Source organism: Mandrillus leucophaeus, unplaced genomic scaffold (genome assembly GCF_000951045.1).
Source record: "Mandrillus leucophaeus isolate KB7577 unplaced genomic scaffold, Mleu.le_1.0 Scaffold310, whole genome shotgun sequence".
NCBI lineage: Eukaryota > Metazoa > Chordata > Mammalia > Primates > Cercopithecidae > Mandrillus > Mandrillus leucophaeus.
The window spans coordinates 999,704-1,020,094 of NW_012103255.1; the positions used below are offsets into that span (position 1 = coordinate 999,704).

General features: G+C 55.8%; 3 protein-coding genes across 34 annotated transcripts; 1 reads left to right on the plus strand and 2 right to left on the minus strand.

Annotated features, from left to right (window-relative positions):
• Nucleotides 1–254: 254 nt before the first annotated feature.
• Nucleotides 255–4,524, minus strand: KRTCAP2 (keratinocyte associated protein 2). Of its 3 annotated transcripts, none has more exons than XM_011987516.1 (5): nt 4,410–4,524; nt 3,928–4,082; nt 3,755–3,818; nt 650–716; nt 255–407 (listed from the first exon to the last, which is right to left on the minus strand). In XM_011987516.1, exons 1-5 carry the CDS (start codon nt 4,489–4,491, stop codon nt 287–289), a joined length of 489 nt encoding a protein of 162 aa, XP_011842906.1. In that variant the 5' UTR covers nt 4,492–4,524; the 3' UTR covers nt 255–286. The 3 variants fall into 3 exon arrangements, with proteins under 3 accessions (XP_011842906.1, XP_011842904.1, XP_011842907.1); XM_011987514.1 differs by having other exon boundaries at nt 646–716; nt 4,410–4,503; XM_011987517.1 differs by having other exon boundaries at nt 4,398–4,444.
• Nucleotides 4,525–4,982: 458 nt separating this feature from the next.
• Nucleotides 4,983–15,824, plus strand: TRIM46 (tripartite motif containing 46). Of its 7 annotated transcripts, XM_011987511.1 has the most exons (11): nt 4,983–5,225; nt 5,796–5,836; nt 6,588–6,849; nt 7,090–7,433; nt 8,122–8,265; nt 8,385–8,462; nt 9,262–9,446; nt 9,681–9,802; nt 10,821–11,123; nt 13,018–13,315; nt 14,650–15,824. In XM_011987511.1, exons 2-11 carry the CDS (start codon nt 5,813–5,815, stop codon nt 15,041–15,043), a joined length of 2,154 nt encoding a protein of 717 aa, XP_011842901.1. In that variant the 5' UTR covers nt 4,983–5,225; nt 5,796–5,812; the 3' UTR covers nt 15,044–15,824. The 7 variants fall into 7 exon arrangements, with proteins under 7 accessions (XP_011842901.1, XP_011842899.1, XP_011842897.1 ...); XM_011987509.1 differs by lacking the exon at nt 5,796–5,836 and having other exon boundaries at nt 4,983–5,235; nt 8,385–8,480; nt 9,193–9,446; XM_011987507.1 differs by lacking the exon at nt 5,796–5,836 and having other exon boundaries at nt 8,385–8,480; nt 9,193–9,446.
• An 858-nt stretch (nt 15,825–16,682) lies between these two features.
• MUC1 (mucin 1, cell surface associated) lies at nt 16,683–20,336 on the minus strand. 24 transcript variants are annotated; one of them, XM_011987492.1, is made up of 8 exons: nt 20,216–20,336; nt 19,643–19,704; nt 19,037–19,105; nt 18,882–18,937; nt 18,597–18,733; nt 18,330–18,451; nt 18,092–18,241; nt 16,683–17,068 (listed from the first exon to the last, which is right to left on the minus strand). In XM_011987492.1, the coding sequence occupies exons 1-8, from the start codon at nt 20,271–20,273 to the stop codon at nt 16,994–16,996; spliced, it is 729 nt and encodes a 242-aa protein (XP_011842882.1). In that variant the 5' UTR covers nt 20,274–20,336; the 3' UTR covers nt 16,683–16,993. The 24 variants fall into 24 exon arrangements, with proteins under 24 accessions (XP_011842882.1, XP_011842881.1, XP_011842876.1 ...); XM_011987491.1 differs by having other exon boundaries at nt 19,643–19,740; nt 20,216–20,335; XM_011987486.1 differs by having other exon boundaries at nt 19,037–19,159; nt 19,643–19,740; nt 20,216–20,335.
• Nucleotides 20,337–20,391: the final 55 nt, after the last annotated feature.

Here is a 20,391-nt window from a genome sequence, read left to right on the forward strand (position 1 = left end):
ATCCCTTTCCCCAAAGATCACGACTGCAGAACATTCATGCACTTTTCTTCCATGATGAGACTCACACAAGTGTATGCCATTCCAGCAGCACTGACGGTATTCAACAGATAATTGGTAAAAATGAATGTGGGAGTAAGGAAAGCCTCACCATTCCCAAGGTCTGAAAACAGAAGGTGCCCAAATGTCTCCACATTCTGTACACCTAAGCTGGGCACTGGTAGATGAGGTCCACAACATATCACAACTCACAGAGCTACAAAGAATCTACTTTATTGAACATTCAGGGTCAATTTCTCTTCTTGCTCTTGCCTGTGACCTTGGCTGGTATGAGGACTGGAGCTGCTGCCTGGTACAGGGTGGAGGAGATCTTGTTGATGTAGTACAGACCAACCATGGAGAAGATGAAGCTATATGGTGAAGACAGAAAGGTCATGGCACCAGTGAGCATGCTGCCAGCCCGGTGCCTTCTAGGGAAGATACTAGCATCAGGAAAAGAATCCAAGTTCAAGTTTAGGAAAATGGGGAAGGACAAAAGAGGGAGAACAGAGGGAGAAGTAGCTGTGGAAGGAAAAAGTCTGGCACCATCAGAGCAGGATCCAGTGCCAAAGAACAGAATGCTACACCCCTTACCCAGCTGTCAGGAACATACCAGGTGGTGACACAGACTCGGTGGATGAGACCAGATGCAAAGAGAGCCAACAGGAGGCACAGGAGAACTAGGGAGGCAAGAAGAAACAAGGAGGGCAACGGTCAGAATGGAAATATTACGCATCCGCATATGGAGTCCAGGAGAAATCCGGGGCTCTCTGAATCCTGGGGAACCTGCTTAGAAGGGTATGCATGACAACAGCAGGAGGATTCAGATGACCTTAATGATACCCAGAACATGGAGGTAGGAGGTTGAGTGCGGTGACTCACACCTAGAATCCCAACACTTTGGGAGGCTGAGGTGGGCAGTTCACTTGAGCCAGGAGTTTGAGACCAGCCTGAACAACAAAGTGAGACCCATCTCTTAAAAAAAAAAAAAAAATTGAATTAAAAGAAAATTAGCCAGGCATGGTAGTACACTGGTACACATGCCTGTAGTCCCAGCTACTCAGGAGGCTGAGGTGGGAGGAACCCTTGAGCCAGGAAGTTCAAAGCTGCAGTGAGCTATGATTGCACCACTGCACTCCAGCCTGAGCAACAGAGTGAGACCCTGTCTCAAAGAAAAAAAAAAAAACATGGATGTAGATGTATGCCTTTTTTTTTTTAATCAGCTCTGCCCCAAATCTCATGTAACTTCCCTATCCTGGCTTTCCTCCCATAAAAGGGAAAAGGAAAGGTGATGGACAACAGAGTCTGAAGGGCAAGATGTGTTCCCATTTGGGGAACCCCGTTAAGCCCTTTCCAACAGAAGCCAGACAATGAGAATCAATTCATTAAGCTGGGTGACCGGTGGTGGAAGTTGAGGGCCTTGCTCCCTGGACACAGGTTGGAGGGCAGAGTGCTTGGATTCACTTGTTCATGGGGGCAGGAAATGATTTTAGGTTACCTGGAATATGATGGGAGAGAAGATGAGAGGACAAAAGCAAGGGCACACAGGGCTGCACCTGCCCAAGTGGAGAGGGCAGAGAAGGCGAAGTGGGCCAAGAGCTTTGCCCCACCACAATGGCATCTTTTTCTTTTCTTTTTTTTTTTTTAATTTTTGAGGCAGAATCTCACTCTCTCGCCCAAGTTGGAGTGCAGTGGTGCAGTTTCAGCTCACTGCAGCCTTGACCTCCTGGGCTCAAGCGATCCTCCCACCTCAGCTTCCCAAGTACCTGGGACTATAGGTACGCACCACCATGCCCAGCTAATTTTTGTACTTTTTGTAGAGACAGGGTCTCTCTCTGTTGCCCAGGCTGGTCTTGAATTCCTGGGCCCAGCACTTCTGCCAGCCTCCACCTCCCAAAGTGCTAGGATTACAGGCACGTGTCATCCCACCCAGCCAACGGTTTCTTTCAGAAGCAACTGAAAAGCCGGGCACGGTGGCTCACACCTGTAATCCCAGCACTTTGGGAGGCCGAGGTGGGTGGATCACCTGTTGTCAGGAGTTCAAGACCAGTCTGACCAACATGGTGAAACCCTGTCTCTATCAAAAATACAAAAATTAGCCAGGTATGGTGGCGCATGCCTGTAATCCCAGCTACTCGGCAGGCTGAGGCGGGAGAATCGCTTGAACCCAGGAGGCAAAGGCTGCAGTGAGCTGAGTTCACACCACTGTACTCTAGCATAGGTGACAGAGCGAGACTCCATCTCAAAAAAAAAAAAAAAAAAAAAAAAAGAAGAAGTGAAGATAATACATATGGAAAGAAACAAAATCTAACAGAGAGAAGTCCCAGGGCTACTGGATGGAAGGAACTCTGAAGCCTGCAAAAGGGCTATGCGGAGAAAGCAAGTCCTAGAGTGGGGCAAAGAAATGAGGGCAGCCAGGCCCAGTGGCTCACACCTGTAATTCCAGCACTCTGGGAGGCTGAAACAGGAGGATCACTTGAGCCCAGGAGTTCGAGACCAGCCTGGGCAATATGGTGAAACCCATCTCTACAAAAACTTAAAACAGTAGCTGGGTATGGTGGCACTCACTGGTAGTCCCAGCTACTGGTAAGAGGTAAGACTGAGGTGGGAAGATTGCTTGAGTCCAGGTCAAGACTGCAGTGAGCCATGATCACATCACTGCACTCCAGCCTGGGTGACAGAGTAAAACCTTGTCTCAAAAAAAAGAAAAGATTAAGGGCAACTGTGATAGATCTTTGTTTTGCCAGATGAAGGTTTTACATGAGATTGCATCTGCTGTGAATTTATGAGCACGTGGCATTCCTTAAGTAATCTGGTCGTGATGCTTAATTTGCTTTATAAACTTAATTCTCCATAAATAACTGAATCAATTCTTTTTTTTTTTTTTTTTTTGAGACGGAGCCTTGCTCTGTCGCCCAGGCTGGAGTGCAGTGACGGGATCTCGGCTCACTGCAAGCTCCGCCTCCCCGGTTCACGCCATTCTCCTGCCTCAGCCTCTCGAGTAGCTGGGACTACAGGCGCCTGCCACCTCACCCGGGTAGTTTTTTTGTATTTTTTTAGTAGAGACGGGGTTTCACTGTGTTAGCCAGGATGGTCTCGATCTCCTGACCTCGTGATCCGTCCGTCTTGGCCTCCCAAAGTGCTGGGATTACAGGCTTGAGCCACCGCGCCCGGCCAAATAACTGAATCAATTCTTGATTACATGAGCAATTGAACAAGAATTATTCCAAACAGGAAATAATCTAACAGTTATTCTGATTTGGTCAGGATTCCTGCTGCCATGGAAATTTGGTGCCTCTAGTATTTAGACTCTTCACAATCTCCTCGAATAAGTAGAATTCTCTAATACTGAGTCAATTTCACATCAGAACTCCACAGTGAATTTGGTCCTGCTGCTTCTTCTGGTGGGACCAAGGACCACCTCCCAGCGAAGAGATGCAAAACATCAGCCGAAATTTGCCTATTCCCCTCAAACCTTCCCTGGGAGCTGGCCAGAAGGTACCAAAGTTTCTTGCTTTCAAAGGCTTTCTCTTCCAGCTCCAACTCCAGGAGCTATACAAGATGCAGAATCGAAAAGCGTCATCTGTTTTCAGACAGCTTTAGTAAATATATTTCTCCTTAACAACCTTTAATACCTAAGCATCTGGAAATTCAATATCATGTTTCAGGAGGTTAAAGAGGAGAAAGTTCAAACACTCAAGCTCCAATATTCACTTACTCTCAGGGAAGATCTTTGCTTGGAATCCTTTGCCAAAGACAAGATTCTCCAGATTATTGAAGGCCTGGTTGAGGGAGTTAAGGAGTAGGGCGTGCAACTGGGGCAGAGCTGTGTGGGGAAGGGGAAGGGCACATGCCTACGTGGCCCGCCCCCTCCAACCGCAGGGAGGATACAGTGAGCGAGAACACGAAGAGACCCGAGCCAAGCAGGCCGCCCTGGATGGTGAGCCACTCGGTGGAGGCCAGCTGACGGCTGTACATCTGCATCCCAGCGAAGAGCAGCAGGGACAGGAGGGAGGAAAGCGCCAGCGAGGTGCCTGTACCTACCACTAGAGGGGATGGGAGAAGGGACGGAGAGTCAGGCTCCGCCCTCCCTCCGGCAAGCTACGGGCAGATCGGCCGGTCCAGAAGCTCGGTGGGCCGACCCCTCCAAGAACTCCCGGGACTGCAGCCACATGCCCCAACTCCCCACACCGCGCGGCAACCCCTAGGTATTCCCCAGCCCCGGACACCCCGAACCCTCCCGTCCAGTGGAAATGCCCGCTCCCGGTGGAACCCAGGACACGTCAGCTCTGCCAGGAGAGGACAAGGAAAGCTTTTCCACCCAAACCCCGACCCCCTCTAGCACTTCCTGGGGACCCCACCAGTCCCGTTACCCATCATGCCCCTCCCGTGAGTCCAACCGGCGCCTCTGGCCAAGAAAGGGAAGCTGAGGCGGGTGCGGTTAGCTATGCGCATGCGTTAGCGCTTAACGCGGACTTGCTGCTCCCCGCGTTCTCCTCTTTCGTCCTCTCAGTGCCTGGACGCAGCGCCCTCTTGCGACAGGGAGGAAATAATGCGTCGAGGGGGCATCCTCGGCCACCGCCCTGGTCCCCAGGCTTTCCTCATACCTGGTGCGTCTGCTGCCACTCTGTACAAGCTGCACTTATCTCTTTAAGTCATTGGGCCCGTGCCTGTGGCATCTATCCCATCTCTGTCTTCTTTGCCATTTCTGTCATCTCTAGTGCACGTTCCTCAAACCTCCCTGCCCCATGACCATTGCCTCAACATCTCTTAACCCAAAATTTAGTGCTCTCAATCAGGAACCCATTTTCCTCCGAAACTAATCCCCCGCTTTATATGAGTAAAATTAGGAGCCAATGAAAAACGAGAATATAAGAAATGGCTCCCCCCTCAAATACCTTTCCATATTCCCCAACCCCCCGACCGGCTTTCGAGAACCACGTGGGGAGAACTATTTCCCACCCCCTACCCCGACGGGCGCTGTTCGAGGCTGGTCCCTGGAGCATGCGCAGTGACACCTCACCCCCCAGCCCTCCTCACACCCCCACTGGGCTCCTGCATTAAGCCCAGGGTTCGCAGCCGCAGCCGGGATCGGGCACCCAGGGGCGGGCGGGCACGGTAGGGCCATGGCAGAGGGTGAGGATATGCAGACCTTCACTTCCATCATGGACGCACTGGTCCGCATCAGTGTGAGTTAAGGTGGGGTCGAGGGAAGGGGAGGGGGCGTATAGGGTTCTGTGGCAAGCTGGGACCTGGAACAGGTGGGGATCCAGGAAGATGCTGGGATGTAGACAGGGGACTAGCGATGGCAGAAACGGCTGGGAGGGTCGGGATGCAGGTATGAGAGGGTAATCCCGGGAGCAGCCCGGAGGTGAGTGCCTTGAAGGCGTCGGTGTGCTGGGGCGTGAGGAGGAGCTAGGAGCAGCCCAGACGCAGCGGGTGGGCTGGGGTGGCCTCCAGCAGTGCACCGGGGCTGGGGCTTCAGGGTAAAGGCGCTGTTATGAGGAGGGGAAGTGTGAGCTTGGATATTTTCCAAGAAAACTGAGGACAGGTGGGGGATGATGTAGGAGCCGCCCCACAGTGCAGTTCCCAATTTGGACCCCTCCCCAAGACCCCACCCCACGCACCCCCACTCAGGGCTGCTTCCGAGCCTGCGGTTGTCATGGCAACCCTTGCCCGGCTCTCCCAGGGGCGGTGCCAACCGTGTTCCCCCCCACCACTTCCTCCCCCCCTCCTTGTCCCTCCCTCCTTTGTGTCAGCTGCGCCCCTGACCGGGATGGCTGCGAAGAGAGGGACCAAGGTGAGGTGTGGGGGTGGGGCATAGCCTGAGGACCCCCACTCTCGCCACCAAGAGGGGGAGGGGACTTCCGGTGGGGAGGGGGCGAGTAGGCGGGGCTCTTGATTCTCCCACTAGCTCGGAGAAGGGGGTGCCGCTGACCGGGTTGCGCTGCAGGAGAGGGCGGGAGGGCCTGATGGGGGCGAAGGGGAATGGGTTGGTAAGAGGGATTGGAGGAGAACGATGGGGAAGTGAAGGATGGGGAATGGAGGCTGGAGTGGCCGCAGGCCGGAGCCGCGGCAGGAGGACGTATGGAGCGAGCAGGATGGAGCGCCAGCTTCGCCTGACTATCGGGAATCACGGCATGGGGGTGCTGCTAGAGAAGGGAGTGGGGGTCTGCATGGAGCTGCAGAATGGGCGGTGTCCTTGAGAAAAATGCCAGGGGCAAGCTGCCCACAGATGGGGGATGGAGGCAGGTGAGGGGGCTGCCAGCTGGGGCTGCTGCAGCTGGAGAAATGGGGATTGGGCTTGAGGCTGGAGCAGGCACAAGCTTCAACCGTCCCTCCTCTGGGCCTTTAGCTCTGCCGCGGGGAAAGAAGCAAGGGACAGAGGTCTGGGAAGGTCTGAACCAGCCCAAGGCAGGTGCTGGGGAAAAGCTACAGATAGCTTGTCTTGCTCCTTCCTCAGACCCCTAGGGTATCCAAGGGCAGCCAAGGGGCTGCTGAGGTATGCCTAGGTGTCCAAGCGCTGACCTAGCCTCCTGGTCCCTCCACAGACCAGCATGAAGAACATGGAGAAGGAACTGCTGTGCCCAGTGTGTCAAGAGATGTACAAGCAGCCACTGGTGCTGCCCTGTACCCACAACGTGTGCCAGGCCTGTGCCCGGGAGGTCTTGGGCCAGCAGGGCTACATAGGACATGGTGGGGACCCCAGCTCTGAGCCCACCTCTCCTGCCTCCACCCCTTCCACCCGCAGCCCCCGCCTCTCCCGCAGAACTCTCCCCAAGCCAGACCGCCTGGACCGACTGCTTAAGTCAGGTGGGACTGGGGCCTGTAGGGTGGGGATGGGAACGCTGAGCTATTCATCAGGAAGATGGAAGAAGTCCATCACTGGTCAGGGGCATCTGTCTGTCTTTCTAGGGGGTGGAGATACTGCTTACGCAGGCTCTAATGAGAGCTGAGCTCTGGCACAATGAAAATCTAATTTAATTGAATAGGCTTCCCCACATCCAGCCAGCTGTAACTCTCACGTCCTCTACCTCCCTGGTTCACCCACAGGCTTTGGGACATACCCTGGGAGGAAGCGAGGTGCTTTGCACCCCCAGGTGATCATGTTCCCGTGTCCAGCATGCCAAGGTGATGTGGAGCTTGGGGAGCGGGGTCTGGCAGGGCTTTTCCGGAACCTGACCCTGGAACGTGTGGTGGAGCGGTACCGCCAGAGTGTGAGTGTGGGAGGCGCCATCCTGTGCCAGTTGTGCAAGCCCCCACCACTAGAGGCCACCAAGGGCTGCACAGAGTGCCGCGCCACCTTCTGCAATGAGTGCTTCAAGCTCTTCCACCCCTGGGGCACCCAGAAGGCCCAGCATGAGCCCACCCTGCCCACCCTCTCCTTCCGCCCCAAGGTGAGCCAGCCCTTCCAAGCCCTGGGGAGGGAGGGACATGCTGCTGCAGGTGGGTGGGGGTGCCTGGCATTGTGGGTTTCCAAAAGGAAGTGGGAAGGGTTTTTCAGTGCTAAGCACTTACCTCTGTTATCTGTAACAAAGTCACTGGACAAATCATTCAACAACTTCGGGCCTCCATCTCATTTACTACAGGGGGATTGTAGTATCTGCCCTGCAATGTCCATACCTAAAGGGTTGCTGAGAGGAGGGTGTGAGATAATGTTTGTTCACTATCTGCACACTGAAAAGGTCTGTGTGCATTCACTCACTGAACAAATATTTAATGAGCACCTATGTGCACGGGGCTATTCTAGGTGTTGGAGATACAGCAGTAAACAAGATAGACAAGGTTAATTATTAACTATCAGGCTAAGATTAATTGGCATCATTATTACTGTTATTACCACATATCCCAATGAGAGAGATGAAAGGAGGTGCAATGCTGGTGAAATGGGCACCGCCCGGAAACTGCAGGAAAGGCTCTCTTTGATGCCAGTATGTACCACCAGGTGGCACTGTGGAGCACCACCAGCGGGTGTCTCCACTCCCATCTTGCCAGTGGAGGGAGGGCACCAAACTGCTGTAGTGGTAGCGTAGTACCCTTACCCACACCATTGTCTGACCATCACATTGTTCTTTGTGTCCCTAGGGTCTTATGTGCCCAGACCACAAGGAAGAGGTGACCCACTACTGCAAGACATGCCAACGACTGGTATGTCAACTCTGCCGGGTGCGGCGCACCCACAGCGGGCACAAGATCACACCAGTGCTTAGTGCCTACCAGGCCCTCAAGGTAAGGACCCCCCTTATCCAACCCTAGTGCTAACTCACACTCTTACCCTCTTGCACCTCCTCCCAACTGCTGGCTTCTGCAGAGCTGGGCATGATGCCCACCTCTTTCTTCCCCCTCAGGACAAGCTGACAAAGAGCCTGACATACATCCTGGGAAACCAGGACACGGTACAGACCCAGATCTGTGAGCTGGAGGAGGCCGTGAGGCACACCGAGGTGAGGGAGGGCACGGAGGTGGGCCCTGGGCCCTGCCTGGGAGTAGGGGCAGGAAGGGGGTGTGGGTGGTCATGACCCAATCACCTCGTTGCTAGCTCAGGAAGCCCGTGAGGTGTCCAGGTTCTGGTTAAACCAGGTTTGCAGGAACACCAGTGCCCCAGGCCAGGCTGTACCTGGGCTGCAGGGGGAGCAGGGTGGCTATAGCTCAGGAGAGAGCTCGAAAAACCCCACACACGTCGCTCAAAAAACCCTATGCATAGCTCAGATGCTCTCAGGCTCAAGTGCCTACCGAAGATGGCACACATCCCCAGTACTAGAGTGAGGTGATGACTGATACCTTCTGCCAGGTTGATTGAGCTGGCTGACATGGGGATGGACAACTAAGGATGGCATAGATGCCAGTGGACATTAATTAGTGCAGTCAAAGTGGACATTAGGGTAGCCATGGTCTTGTTCATTTGGATGAGTCACTAAGGGGCAGGGATTATGATGTGGGGATCCAGGAAGGTTGGCACAAATGACCTGGAGTTGAGTCCATCTAGAGGTCCCTTTGCAACCATGAGCCCAGGCCCTGTAGGAATGGGTGAGCAGGATTTCCCCAGATCCCTTGTAACCTTAGCCATGCTGTGGTGTCCAAAGAGGCCAGCACAAGTGCTGCCTCCAAAAAGAAGATAGTAAGTCATGCATCCTTTGGGTGTTGCTCCCTGGGCAGGTGAGTGGTCAGCAGGCCAAGGAGGAGGTGTCACAGCTGGTGCGGGGGCTGGGGGCTGTGCTGGAGGAGAAGCGGGCATCACTGCTTCAGGCTATTGAAGAATGCCAGCAGGAGCGGCTGGCCCGTCTCAGCGCCCAGATTCAGGAGCACCGGAGCCTGCTGGATGGCTCAGGTCTGGTGGGCTATGCCCAGGAAGTACTTAAGGAAACAGACCAGCCTTGCTTTGTGCAAGCCGCCAAGCAGCTGCACAACAGGTACTCAGGGGCATGGGATCCTAGGGGGGCAGGGACATCATGGGTGTGACCAACATCTAGGACAATGTCTACAGTACTTCCAGGTGGAGAACTGGGGTTCTGAGGATTTTCATGAGGCCAAACTGATACCAGCTCCCAAAGCAGTTCCCAAGGCTCTAGGGGCAGGCAAGAGAATTGAGGGGAAGGGTGGCTGCCCAGATGGCAGTGCCTGACCTTTTCTTGCCCCCATCCCAGGATTGCCCGAGCTACTGAAGCCCTCCAGACGTTCCGGCCAGCTGCCAGCTCCTCCTTCCGCCATTGCCAACTCGACGTGGGACGTGAGATGAAGCTGCTGACAGAGCTTAACTTCCTGCGAGGTAAGGAGATGGCCAGGCCCCATGCCCAACCAGAGCCTTCTTCCCTTCCTCCCCAGCAGCGGGCCCGGGGGGCAGTGCCCACCGGGGACCTCCCCGGCCTCCTGCCCGGCCTGGCCAGCCATTCCTCCCACCCAGCCCACCCTGCCACACCGTCCTACCGCGCTCAGCGCTGCTTCTCCCTCTCTTTGTTTGTAGGCTGTGGCCACCGCGGACTCTGCTCCGGAGCACCCCAGGCAAGTCAGCGGCCCTGCCCCGGGGGCCCTGCCCGCCGCCGGGCCCCCTTCCCACCCCGCTGCTCCCACACATCTCGGCCAACCACTCATTGCTTCCTTCTCTTTCCTGCCTTGCCCCGACCTCGTGGTCCTCCCACTGGACCAATGCCCTGTCTCTCTACTGCCTTCTTCAGGCGCTTGCGTAATCCTGGCCCTTCTGACCTTTTGTCCTTGTGACCCTTGCCCTCTGGCCTTGCACTTCCTTTCCCTTGACCTCCAACCCCTGCCCTCAGCTTTTGCTGTCCCTCTGTTGTCCCCACTTTCCACCTCGCTGCCTCCTGCATCTCTCTTCTGAGCCTGGTCCTCTTCCTTCCTGCTCGGTGCCCTCTTGCCTGTGGGCTCCAGTGGCCTTTGCCTGCCCCTCCCTGGGGCTCTTCTTAACTCATACAATGTCTGAGCTGCAAGGGCCCCCAGAACTTACCTGATCTGATACCCTTATTTGACAGGGGAGGAAACTGAGGCCCAGAAAGGGGAAGTGACTTATTCCAGGCCAGAGTGAGGTAGCAGCAGCCCAGGACTAGCACACAGGTGTCCTCACCCCCAGCCCAGCACTTTCCAGCCTCGTTCTCTTTTGGGCCCTGCCCTGCCTCTCCTGTGCCCAGTCCCGAGATGAGCCCTTCCCCAGCTCCCTCTCACCCACACTCACCCCCCCGGCTCCCGCTGCTTTCCCTTTTCCTGCCTGTCCCTGTCCTCCATGCCAGGCCAGTGGCCAGGCCCTGACTGACCCCCGCTGTCTCTTCCAACAGTGCCTGAGGCCCCCGTCATTGACACCCAGCGCACCTTTGCCTATGATCAGATCTTCCTGTGCTGGCGGCTGCCACCCCACTCACCACCTGCCTGGCACTATACCGTTGAGTTCCGGCGCACGGATGTGCCTGCCCAGCCGGGCCCCACCCGCTGGCAGCGGCGGGAGGAGGTGAGGGGCACCAGTGCTCTGCTCGAGAACCCCGACACGGGCTCTGTGTATGTGTTGCGCGTCCGCGGCTGCAACAAGGCCGGCTACGGCGAGTACAGTGAAGATGTGCACTTGCACACGCCCCCAGCACCTGGTGAGTGAGCAGGCACAGGTGGTCGTGCAAAGGGCATGGGGTATGCCAGGGCCCAGGCCCTGACGGTTGGTTCGGGTGGTCGCTAGAGAGGCCATATAACATAGTAGGTCTCACACCCGCTAACTTTGGAGCTAGACTGCTTGGGTTCAAATCCCAGCTCTACCTCTTGCCAACTGTGTGAGTGGCTTCTGGCAAGTTTTGCACCCTCTCTGAACTTCAGAGTCCTTTTCTGTAGGGATAATGATAATACTAGCCAGGTGCAATGGCTCATACCTGTAATCCAAGCACTTTGGGAAGCCAAGGAGGGAGGATTGCTTGAGGCCAGGAGTTCAAGACCAACCTGGCCAACATAGCAAGACCTGATCTCTAAAAAAATAAATAGGCCAGGCAAGGTAGCTCACACCTGGAATCCCAGCACATTGGGAGGCCGAGGCGGGCAGATCACAAGGTCAAGAGTTCGAGGCCAGCCTGGCCAACATGGTGAAACCCCGTCTCTACTAGGAATACAAAAATTAGCCAGGCGTGGTGGTGCATGTCTACAATCCCAGCTACTCGGGAGGCTTAGGCAAGAGAATCACTTGAACCCGGGAGGCGGAGGTTGCAGTGAGCCGAGATTGCGCCACTGCACTCCAGCCTGGACGACAGAGGAAGACTCCGCCGTCTTGGAAAAAATAAATAAATAAATAAAGGCCAGGCGAGGTGGCTCACACCTGTAATCCTGGTACTTTGGGAGGCCAAGGCAGGTGAATCTCCTGAGGTTGGGAGTTTGAGACCAACCTGACCAACATGGAGAAACCTACTAAAAATATAAAAGTAGCCAGGTGTGGTGGCACATGCCTGTGATCCCAGCTACTTGGGAGGCTGAGGCAGGAGAATCACTTGAACCTGGGAGGCGGAGGTTGTGGTGAGCCGAGATCGCGCCATTGCACTCCAGCCTGGGCAACAAGAGTGAAACTCTGTCTCAATCAATAAATCAATAAAATACGTTAAAAAAATTTATTTTTGGCCGGGCACGGTGCCTTACGCCTGTAATCCAAGCACTTTGGGAGGCCGAGGCGGGTGGATCACGAGGTCAGGCGTTCAAGACCAGCCTGGCCAACATAGTGAAACCCCGTCTCTACTAAAAATAAAAATAATTAGCTGGGCGTGGTGGCAGGTGCCTGTAATCCCAGCTACTTGGGAGGCTGAGGCAGGAGAATCGCTTGAAGCTGGAAGGCGGAGGTTGCAGTGAGCTGAGATTGTGCCACTGCACTCCAGCCTGGGGAACAGTGTGAGACTCCGTGTCAAAAAAAAATTATTTTTAAAAAATGATAATGCTTACCTCATAGGGTTACAAGAATTCAGCTGGTGTGAGACGATGCATGGGAGTCTGAGTACAGTGTCTGGCTCATGGTTAGGGCTCAAGAATGTTACTAAAGTGACTAGAAAATAGTTTGAACTCCAGGGTGTGGGCATGAGAGGGAAGCCTTGCCACCCAAGTAGGGACTGGGTATAAGGGCCAGGTGTGAACCCAGAGTATGGGCTGGAAGGCATAGATTGATGGTGATGGGAATGTCACCAGGTAGAACAGAATAGTGGGAACTGTCCATGGGGCTGGCCACAAGTAAGGGGTTGGAGGAAACCCCATGAGTCAGCCAGGTCCAGAGCACTGGCTTCTGTGCCTACTGTCATCACAGAAACTCTCTGGGGTTCCATGCCCATTTGGAATGCCCCCTTCTTTTTTCCTCATGCCTCCCTTTCCGGTTTCCCATGTCCTGTTCTCTTGAACCCCCTGCCTGTTCCTGGTGACTGAACTCCCTTGCAATGCGTTCCCTGTTCCGCAGTCTCACAGCCCCCAGTGCCAGTGTTTGTCCCTGAAGTTGTTCCTCCATCTCAACCCTCTCCCTCCTTCCAGTCCTGCACTTCTTCCTCGACGGCCGCTGGGGTGCAAGCCGAGAGCGGCTGGCCATCAGCAAGGACCAGCGAGCAGTACGGAGTGTTCCAGGGCTGCCCCTGCTGCTGGCTGCTGACCGGCTGCTGACCGGCTGCCACCTGAGTGTGGATGTGGTCCTGGGCGACGTGGCTGTGACCCAGGGCCGCAGCTACTGGGCCTGCGCCGTAGACCCAGCCTCCTACTTGGTCAAGGTGGGCGTCGGGCTGGAGAGCAAGCTTCAAGAAAGTTTCCAGGGTGCCCCCGATGTGATCAGCCCCAGGTCAGACCCCTCTGGAAGGGATGGAGTATGGGGGTCCTGGTGGAAGTGAGGGGCACGGAAGGGGTGGCAAGCAGAGCACAGACTTGCTAGAGTGGGATGGGAGGGGATTAGGAGGAAGTAGTAGGAGCATGGAAGCCAGGCTGGGAGGCCTGTGGCCAGGAGAGGCATGGGCTCAGCAAAAGGGCTTTTGAGGACTGATTTTCAGAGCGTGGTGTGTGGTCAGGGAAAGGGATGATAGAAGAGGGAGCCATCTCTGCTTCCTTCCAACCATCTGCCACTCTGGACCAATACACCATCTCTCCAAGCATCTGTATCCTTTCTTCCTAACACTCCATTTCCAACATCCCTTCTCCATAAAACCTTTGCTCTCCAAGACCTCCTTCACCCATATCTTAAAATTCTTCCCTTAGCTGGGCACAGTGGCTCACGCCTATAAACCCAGCACTTTGGGAGGCCGAGGCAGGCAAATCACTGGAGGTCGAGAGTTCAAGACGAGCTTGACCAGCATGGAGAAACCCTATCTCTACTAAAAATACAAAAAAATTAGCTGAGTGTGGTGGCACATGCCTGTAACCCCAGCAACTCGCGAGGCTGAGGCAGGAGAATCCCTTGAACCCGGGAGGTGGAGGTTGCGGTGAGCCAAGATTGTGTCACTGCACTCCATCCAGCCTGCGTGACAAGAGCAAAACTCCTTCCAAAAAAAAAAAAAATCTTCCCTTAAACATCTCACCTCCATAACCCTCCTCTCCCCAACTCCCTATTTAAAACTCTCCCACTAATGCTTTTCATCCTAAGCCTTCTCCCCAGCACTCTGTCCCCCAACACCTTATTTCTTCAAAATGCTTTCTCCCCAACACAAATCCCCTCCTAGACCCCATTGTCCCCAACCCCGCATCCCTCTAACACCGTTCATTTGTGACACCAATCCACCCTCATCTCTCTCCCGATACCCACCTTCCCAACATCCTTTCTCTTCTTAGTCACTAATTTCGGATTCTTCCAACGTCTTCTCATCCTCAGAACCATCTCTCCAGCATGATTTCCCCAACACCATTTTTCTTGACGCCTTTCCATGTGCTGTACCAATGCTATGTCTTTCCCGTCCCCCCAGCCCCTCTTGCCAATGTGCTTTCCTCTCAGTGCTCTCTTTCCACCAAACCCAAACCCCTGACCCTATACTCCAACCTGCCTCTTCAGCGTTTTCTTCTCAACACCCAAAATCCATCCCTTCTACCTCTTGCTCCTCAACATTCCATCCTTCCAGCGTCTCCCTCTGGTACCTCATCGGTCACTCCATCCCTCAACAATCTCATCCCCAACACCCGCTTCTGCAGGTACGACCCGGACAGCGGGCACGACAGCGGTGCCGAGGATGCCACAGTGGAGGCGTCGCCGCCCTTTGCTTTCCTAACCATTGGCATGGGGAAGATCCTGCTGGGGTCGGGGGCAAGCTCAAACGCAGGGCTGACGGGGAGGGACGGCCCCGCAGCAGGCTGCACAGTGCCCCTGCCGCCTCGCCTGGGCATCTGCCTGGACTACGAGCGGGGCCGGGTTTCCTTCCTGGATGCTGTGTCCTTCCGTGGGCTCTTGGAGTGCCCCCTGGACTGCTCAGGGCCTGTGTGCCCTGCCTTTTGCTTCATTGGGGGTGGCGCAGTACAGCTCCAGGAACCAGTGGGCACTAAGCCTGAGAGGAAAGTCACCATTGGGGGCTTCGCCAAGCTGGACTGAGCCTTCCAGGTCCCTCATGCAGACCTGGGGTCCTCATGGGCCCTGGCCCCCAAACCTCTTGGCGCCGGGTTGTTACCCCCTGGAAGCTTCTCCCCCAAACTCTCCTACCATGTGGCCCTGCCCCTTCTCCCGTGTCTGTGTCTTCTCACGGTTTTCTCTTGACCCAGGGGCTCTCTTCTGCCCACCTCTCTGGATGGCCCCCGTTCTCTCCATTGCCTGTTAGCCAGGCCCCCACCCCCACTGAGTCTGCCCTATGACCTGCCTTTGGCATGTTACCCAAGCTATGGAGAGAGCCCCTTCTCCATCCCTGTCCTGTGCTCCCCAGGCTGATTGGGCCGGGCACCTGAAACACTGGGCATGATCTCCAGCTCTGCCCTTGCCCTGCCAAGCTCCCTGCCCTGTTGATGCTGAACTACAGCCTTGGGACAGGCAGGCTTTGGGGCTGGAAGCTGTCCAGGCACTCCTGGTGACGGGAAGGGGACCCTGTCATCCTGCTTTATTTATTTGGGTCCCGACCCCCTGCAGCCGCATGCCCCTTACGTCCCTCTTCTCCCTCTTGCATGCTTTTACCTGTCCCGCACCCACGCCAATGTGCCAAGTCTCCCTTGGGGACCCAGCTGAGTCTGGGTGTTCCCATTGGGTTCGGCCAGGCAAGGCCTCTGGTGCCCACTGCTGTCCTCCTGCAGTGGGCTCTGCTAGGCCTGTGCTGAGCAACAGCTGTTATTGTCATGGTTTATAAATAATAAACTGTGATGCCAGGCACATCTCTGCTTTCCCTGAGCACAATCATTCCTGTTAGTTTCTGTGCTGGGTGTGGTGGGCGGGAGGGGGCAGGGTGCTAGGCTGTGGTTCTGGGCAGGGGCAACCAATGGATCTGGTGCCTGAGGGAGGAAGGCCCCAGGCTAGGCGCTCTAAGCCTCCTGCCACACGTGTCCTGACCCCACCTGAGCCCACCACAGCTGCCAGGAGACATAGCTCTCTGGCTGCTGGCAGCAGGCCCCAACCAGGGCATCCGGGCCTGCCCTGCAGCACCAGGCCCTGGGGGAATGCGGTTGAGGGGACAGGCAATGTGCCTGGGCCCAAAGGGATCAGGGAACCAGAACCACTTCCCCATTCCCAGGGTGTTGTGGAGCCCACCCCAGGGGCAGCAGGCTGGTGGAGCAGCCGGGGTCAGGGAGGGGGCTGGGCCTGGTGCCAGCACCTGGATCTGACCCAGCCTCCGCTTATCTCAACCCTGTTGACTCTGGGCTGTTATCACTGCCCAAGGATTTACTTCACACCTGGACAGCTAAGAATAGAGCCACCTGGGGGCACTGTGCCAGGGGGCAAGGAGGGCGTGGGCCAGGCGAAGAGAGGGGAGAGCCACTGGCACACAGAGCCCAGTCACGGAGCCCAGTCATGCTAACCCTCCAAAACCCGCCTGGGTTTCGTTTCCTCCTTCCGCTTGTGCTGCCAGGGTTAGCCAGAGGTGGCTCCTCAGGCCACCCCTACACCCCAACGTTACCTCCTCCTCACATCTCCTGCTTCTCAAACAAACCCGCTCCTTACTGCCTCCTGGCCTCCCTGTCTCCTCCCCCAGGCCTCTCACACACATTCTGACCGCCCTGCTGCCCACGGGCCACAGATGAAAGATCAGAAGTTGGCGCAGCGGGAGGCCACGTTTTATTCAGTCCTGTTCAGGTCCCCTGCTACCTCCGGGCTCTCTGGGCCAGTCCTCCTGGGAGCCCCACTGCAACACTTCCCAGGCATAAGCCCTCAAGGGCCCCCATGAGCTTCCACAGACCGAGAAGGTTCCGAGAACTTGGTGGGGCCTCTGAGGAAGGCTGTGAGCAGCCCACCTGAACTCCCAGCTCACCAGCCCAAAACAGGGTGCAGGGGCTCTGGCCCTGAAGAACCTGAGTGGGGTGGACTGGCACTGGCTGGCCAGTCAGCTCAGTAGGCGACGTGCCCCTACAAGTTGGCAGAAGTGGCTGCCACTGCTGGGTTTGTGTAAGAGAGGCTGCTGCCACCATTACCTGCAGAAACCTAGGTGGAAGGAAAAGAGATCCAGGGTGAGGAGCAGAAGGTACCTCCTAGAGCCCCTGGATGCCACCCCAGGCTGGGGTAATCAGTCCAGAGTCCTGGCCAGCTCTCAAAGGGCTTATTCAGAGAGAGCACCTGCCACCCCACCAGTCAGTAACTGTAAACAGGGCTGCCCTCCTCCCTCTGCTCTCCTTCACTTCCTCTTCTTGGCTCTAATCAGCCGCCTTGTCCCCCTATTCTCCGCTGTTCCAGCCAAAGAAGGTGTGTAGGTGTGTGTGTGTGCGCGCATGTGTGTGTGTGTGTGTGTGTGTATCTGTGTCTTTGTAAAACCGAGAGAGGGAGGTCTCCAGGACGAGGAAAATAGAAGCAAGAAAAATAAACTCCTCTCTCCTCCCCAACCTGGAGTGGTTTTCCAGCCTCAGGTGGCTGCAGTAATTATTTACTAGGTCCCACAGAGAAAAGCCAGGAGAGGAAGGAGGGAGGGTTCCTTACTTCCTTGAAGCTCCCAAGAACCCAACTGGCACCCAGGCTCACCTGGTCTGCTGACACTTCTTCCTCTACCTGGGAAACCTCCCCCTACACCAGCCTTTCTCGGTCTACCCTCTATTCCTAGGAGATGATTAGGGGCACAGGGGCTCACCCCTGTGACTCCTCAGGAAGGGCTCCCCTGGGCATAGTGCTCTACCCATTTTGCCTCTGGGTGCAAACAAAACAAAACAAAACTGCTGTGGTGGCACCAGTTCAGCCAGGGCCAGCCAGCATGAATGTGGACAGCCAATGCTCTTTTAGGAATTCTGGTAGTGGGGCCACTCCCTCTTGAGGGCCCCTTTCTTTCATGGTCTCCTCCCAGGCCTGTCCCCCAGAACTCCTCTGACCTCTGCCCCCCGATCCTTGCCAGGTCCTCCTCTGCTCACTTCATGCCACTTCTCACCTCTTCCAAGCTCTTTGGGTTTTCCAAGTACCCCCTTCAGAACCCTTGCCCAGCCAAAGCCTCTGCCTCCCCCGGCCTGTGGGGCCCAATCTCACCTCCTCATAGGGGCTACGATTGGTACCACCAGCGGGCACATAGCGCCCATGGGTGTGGTAGGTGGGGTACTCGCTCATAGGATGGTAGGCATCCCGGGCGGGAAACATGTCCAGCTGCCTGTAGTTCTTTTGGCGGCACTGACAGACAGCCTGGGGAAATAGGAGGTTATGGCAGACCATGGAGTGCTTTCTGTCGGCGGGGGGGAGGGCACTGATCAGGGCCAGGGACTGCACTCACCAAGGCAATGAAATAGACGATGGCCAGCACAACCAGAACACAGACTAGCACCAGGAGCGCAATGCCCCAGCCTGGCACCCCAGCCCCGGTTTGGGCAGAGAAAGGAAATGGCACATCACGCACTAAAAGGAAAAGCAGTGGTTAGGGCAGTCTCCCAGAGGAGGTGCGCCTCTAACTGCCAGCACTGAGGAAAAAGTGGGGAACTAGACACTGGAAGGAGAGGGGCCCCAGCATGGTGCTGGGCTGCAGCCAGGGAAGTAGCCTCACCGCTGATGTCTGAGATCGTCAGGTTATATCGAGAGGCTGCTTCCGTTTTACGTTGATTGAACTGTGTCTCCACATCGTGGACATTGGTGGTACCTTCTCGGAAGACCAGAGTCGATTGTACCACCACAGATCCTGGCCTGGTCACAGGGAAATGGGCACTTCAGCCACGGGTCCCAGCTCTGGCTCAGGACTCTCCCCCAACCTTGAGTGCACCAGTCCCTCCTTACGGTCATGACCAACACCCACCCTCCAACCACCACACTGAGTCCACACCCAGAACTATACCTGAACATAATATTGGAGAGGCCCAGAAAATCCCCTTGTTTATAAATCTGCAAAAACTGGGGTGAGAGGGAAAGGACTCAGGCTTGATGCAAAGGGTGTAGACAGTTCTGATGGCTGCTTCAGGGGAACATGGGAAAGGAAAGGCTGATACTCACCAATTCAGAAATGTCTCTCTGCAGCTGTTGGTAGTAGTTGGTGCTGGGATCTTCCAGAGAGGAATTAAACTGAAGGTTTGAAATGTGAAAAGACAAGAAAAAGAAAGAGACCCCAAGAGACAACTGGGGAGAAGTGCTGTGATTGGAGGAGGTGAGAGGAGGTACTGTGCTATGGTGAGTGCTACTGGCATCAGTCTTGGTGCTGTGGCTGGCAAGGGTGGTAGGAGTATCAGAGTGGTGGCTGGGAATTGAGAATGGAGTGCTCTTGCTGGCTGGGGTGGTGGTAGCCCTGGCAGAGGTGGTGCTGTGCACCAGAGTGGAAGCTGAGCCTGATGCAGAGTCTGAGGCCGAGGTGACATCGTGGGCTGGGGGTGCGGCGGAGCCCGGGGCTGCACTGGTGTCCGGGGCCGAGGTGACATCGTGGGCTGGGGGGGCGGCGGAGCCCGGGGCTGCATTGGTGTCTGGGGCCGAGGTGACATCGTGTCCCAAGGTGGTAGTCGAACCTGTGGCTGGTTCTATGGCCAGGGCTGGGGTGACGTCCTGTCCCTGAGTGGTGGAGGAGCCTGAAACGGGGCTGTGGCTGGAGAGTCTGCTGGTCATACTCACAGCATTCTTAGTAGAGATGGGCATTGAACTTCTTTGGGTAGCCGAAGTCTCCTTTTCTCCGCCTGGGGTAGAGTTTGTATGACCAGAACTTGTAACAACTGTTGTGGGTTCAGGGGCTGTGGCAGCTGTGATAAGTTAAAGTAATAGGGTTGGGTTGAAGAAAAAATAAGAGCAAGAAGAAAATACAAGCTCTGGCCACCAGAGAAATAATACCAGGAGGACTGGGGAGTGGGCAGCCTCAGCAGCCCCTGGGTTGGCTGCCTCCTTCCCTGCAGCAGCCTCCTTCTGTCTGCCCACAGGCCTCAGCTCCTGGCCCCTGCATTTCTCCCCTCTTAAGCCTTCCCTCTCCCTACTCCCTTCCCCCTAGACTTCTCTTCAGGACATTTGCTTGCCCCTGGCACCCACTCTTAGGGGTGGGGGCATCTCTTCTCAGCCTGTCCTTAGCCTCTCCCTCCTTCTGGCACAGACAGAATTCTTGCCTTTCATGGTGCATCTGCCAGGGAGCAAAACCCACAGAAAGACCACGAAGACCACCTAAGCAGGGCAGCCCACTCCCCACCTTGTGCCCCTCACCTGTAAGCACTGTGAGGATCAGGAGCAGGAAGAAAGGAGACTGGGTGCCTGGTGTCATGGTGGTGGTGGACTGGGTGGGGAAAGGGCAGAACAGACTCAGGCAGGCGCTGCTTGAGAGGTGGAGCGGGCACAGGCGCCTGCTGCTTTATACCAGTCCCCCTGGCCCCCCTCCCCCC

Coding starts and splice junctions, on each gene's coding strand:
- MUC1 (XM_011987482.1), bottom strand. CDS start 20,273: ATGACACCAGGCACCCAGTCTCCTTTCTTCCTGCTCCTGATCCTCACA. Junction 18,938..19,036: donor AGAGAGACATTTCTGAATTG/GTGAGTATCAGC, acceptor CTCTCACCCCAG/TTTTTGCAGATTTATAAACA. Junction 18,734..18,881: donor CTCTCCAATATTATGTTCAG/GTATAGTTCTGG, acceptor CCCTGTGACCAG/GCCAGGATCTGTGGTGGTAC.
- KRTCAP2 (XM_011987514.1), bottom strand. CDS start 4,491: ATGCGCATAGCTAACCGCACCCGCCTCAGCTTCCCTTTCTTGGCCAGA. Junction 4,083..4,409: donor TCACGGGAGGGGCATGATGG/GTAACGGGACTG, acceptor CATCCCCTCTAG/TGGTAGGTACAGGCACCTCG. Junction 3,819..3,927: donor TCTTCGTGTTCTCGCTCACT/GTATCCTCCCTG, acceptor TCCCTCAACCAG/GCCTTCAATAATCTGGAGAA.
- TRIM46 (XM_011987507.1), top strand. CDS start 5,163: ATGGCAGAGGGTGAGGATATGCAGACCTTCACTTCCATCATGGACGCA. Junction 8,266..8,384: donor GTGCCTACCAGGCCCTCAAG/GTAAGGACCCCC, acceptor CTTCCCCCTCAG/GACAAGCTGACAAAGAGCCT. Junction 13,316..14,649: donor CCCGATGTGATCAGCCCCAG/GTCAGACCCCTC, acceptor CCGCTTCTGCAG/GTACGACCCGGACAGCGGGC.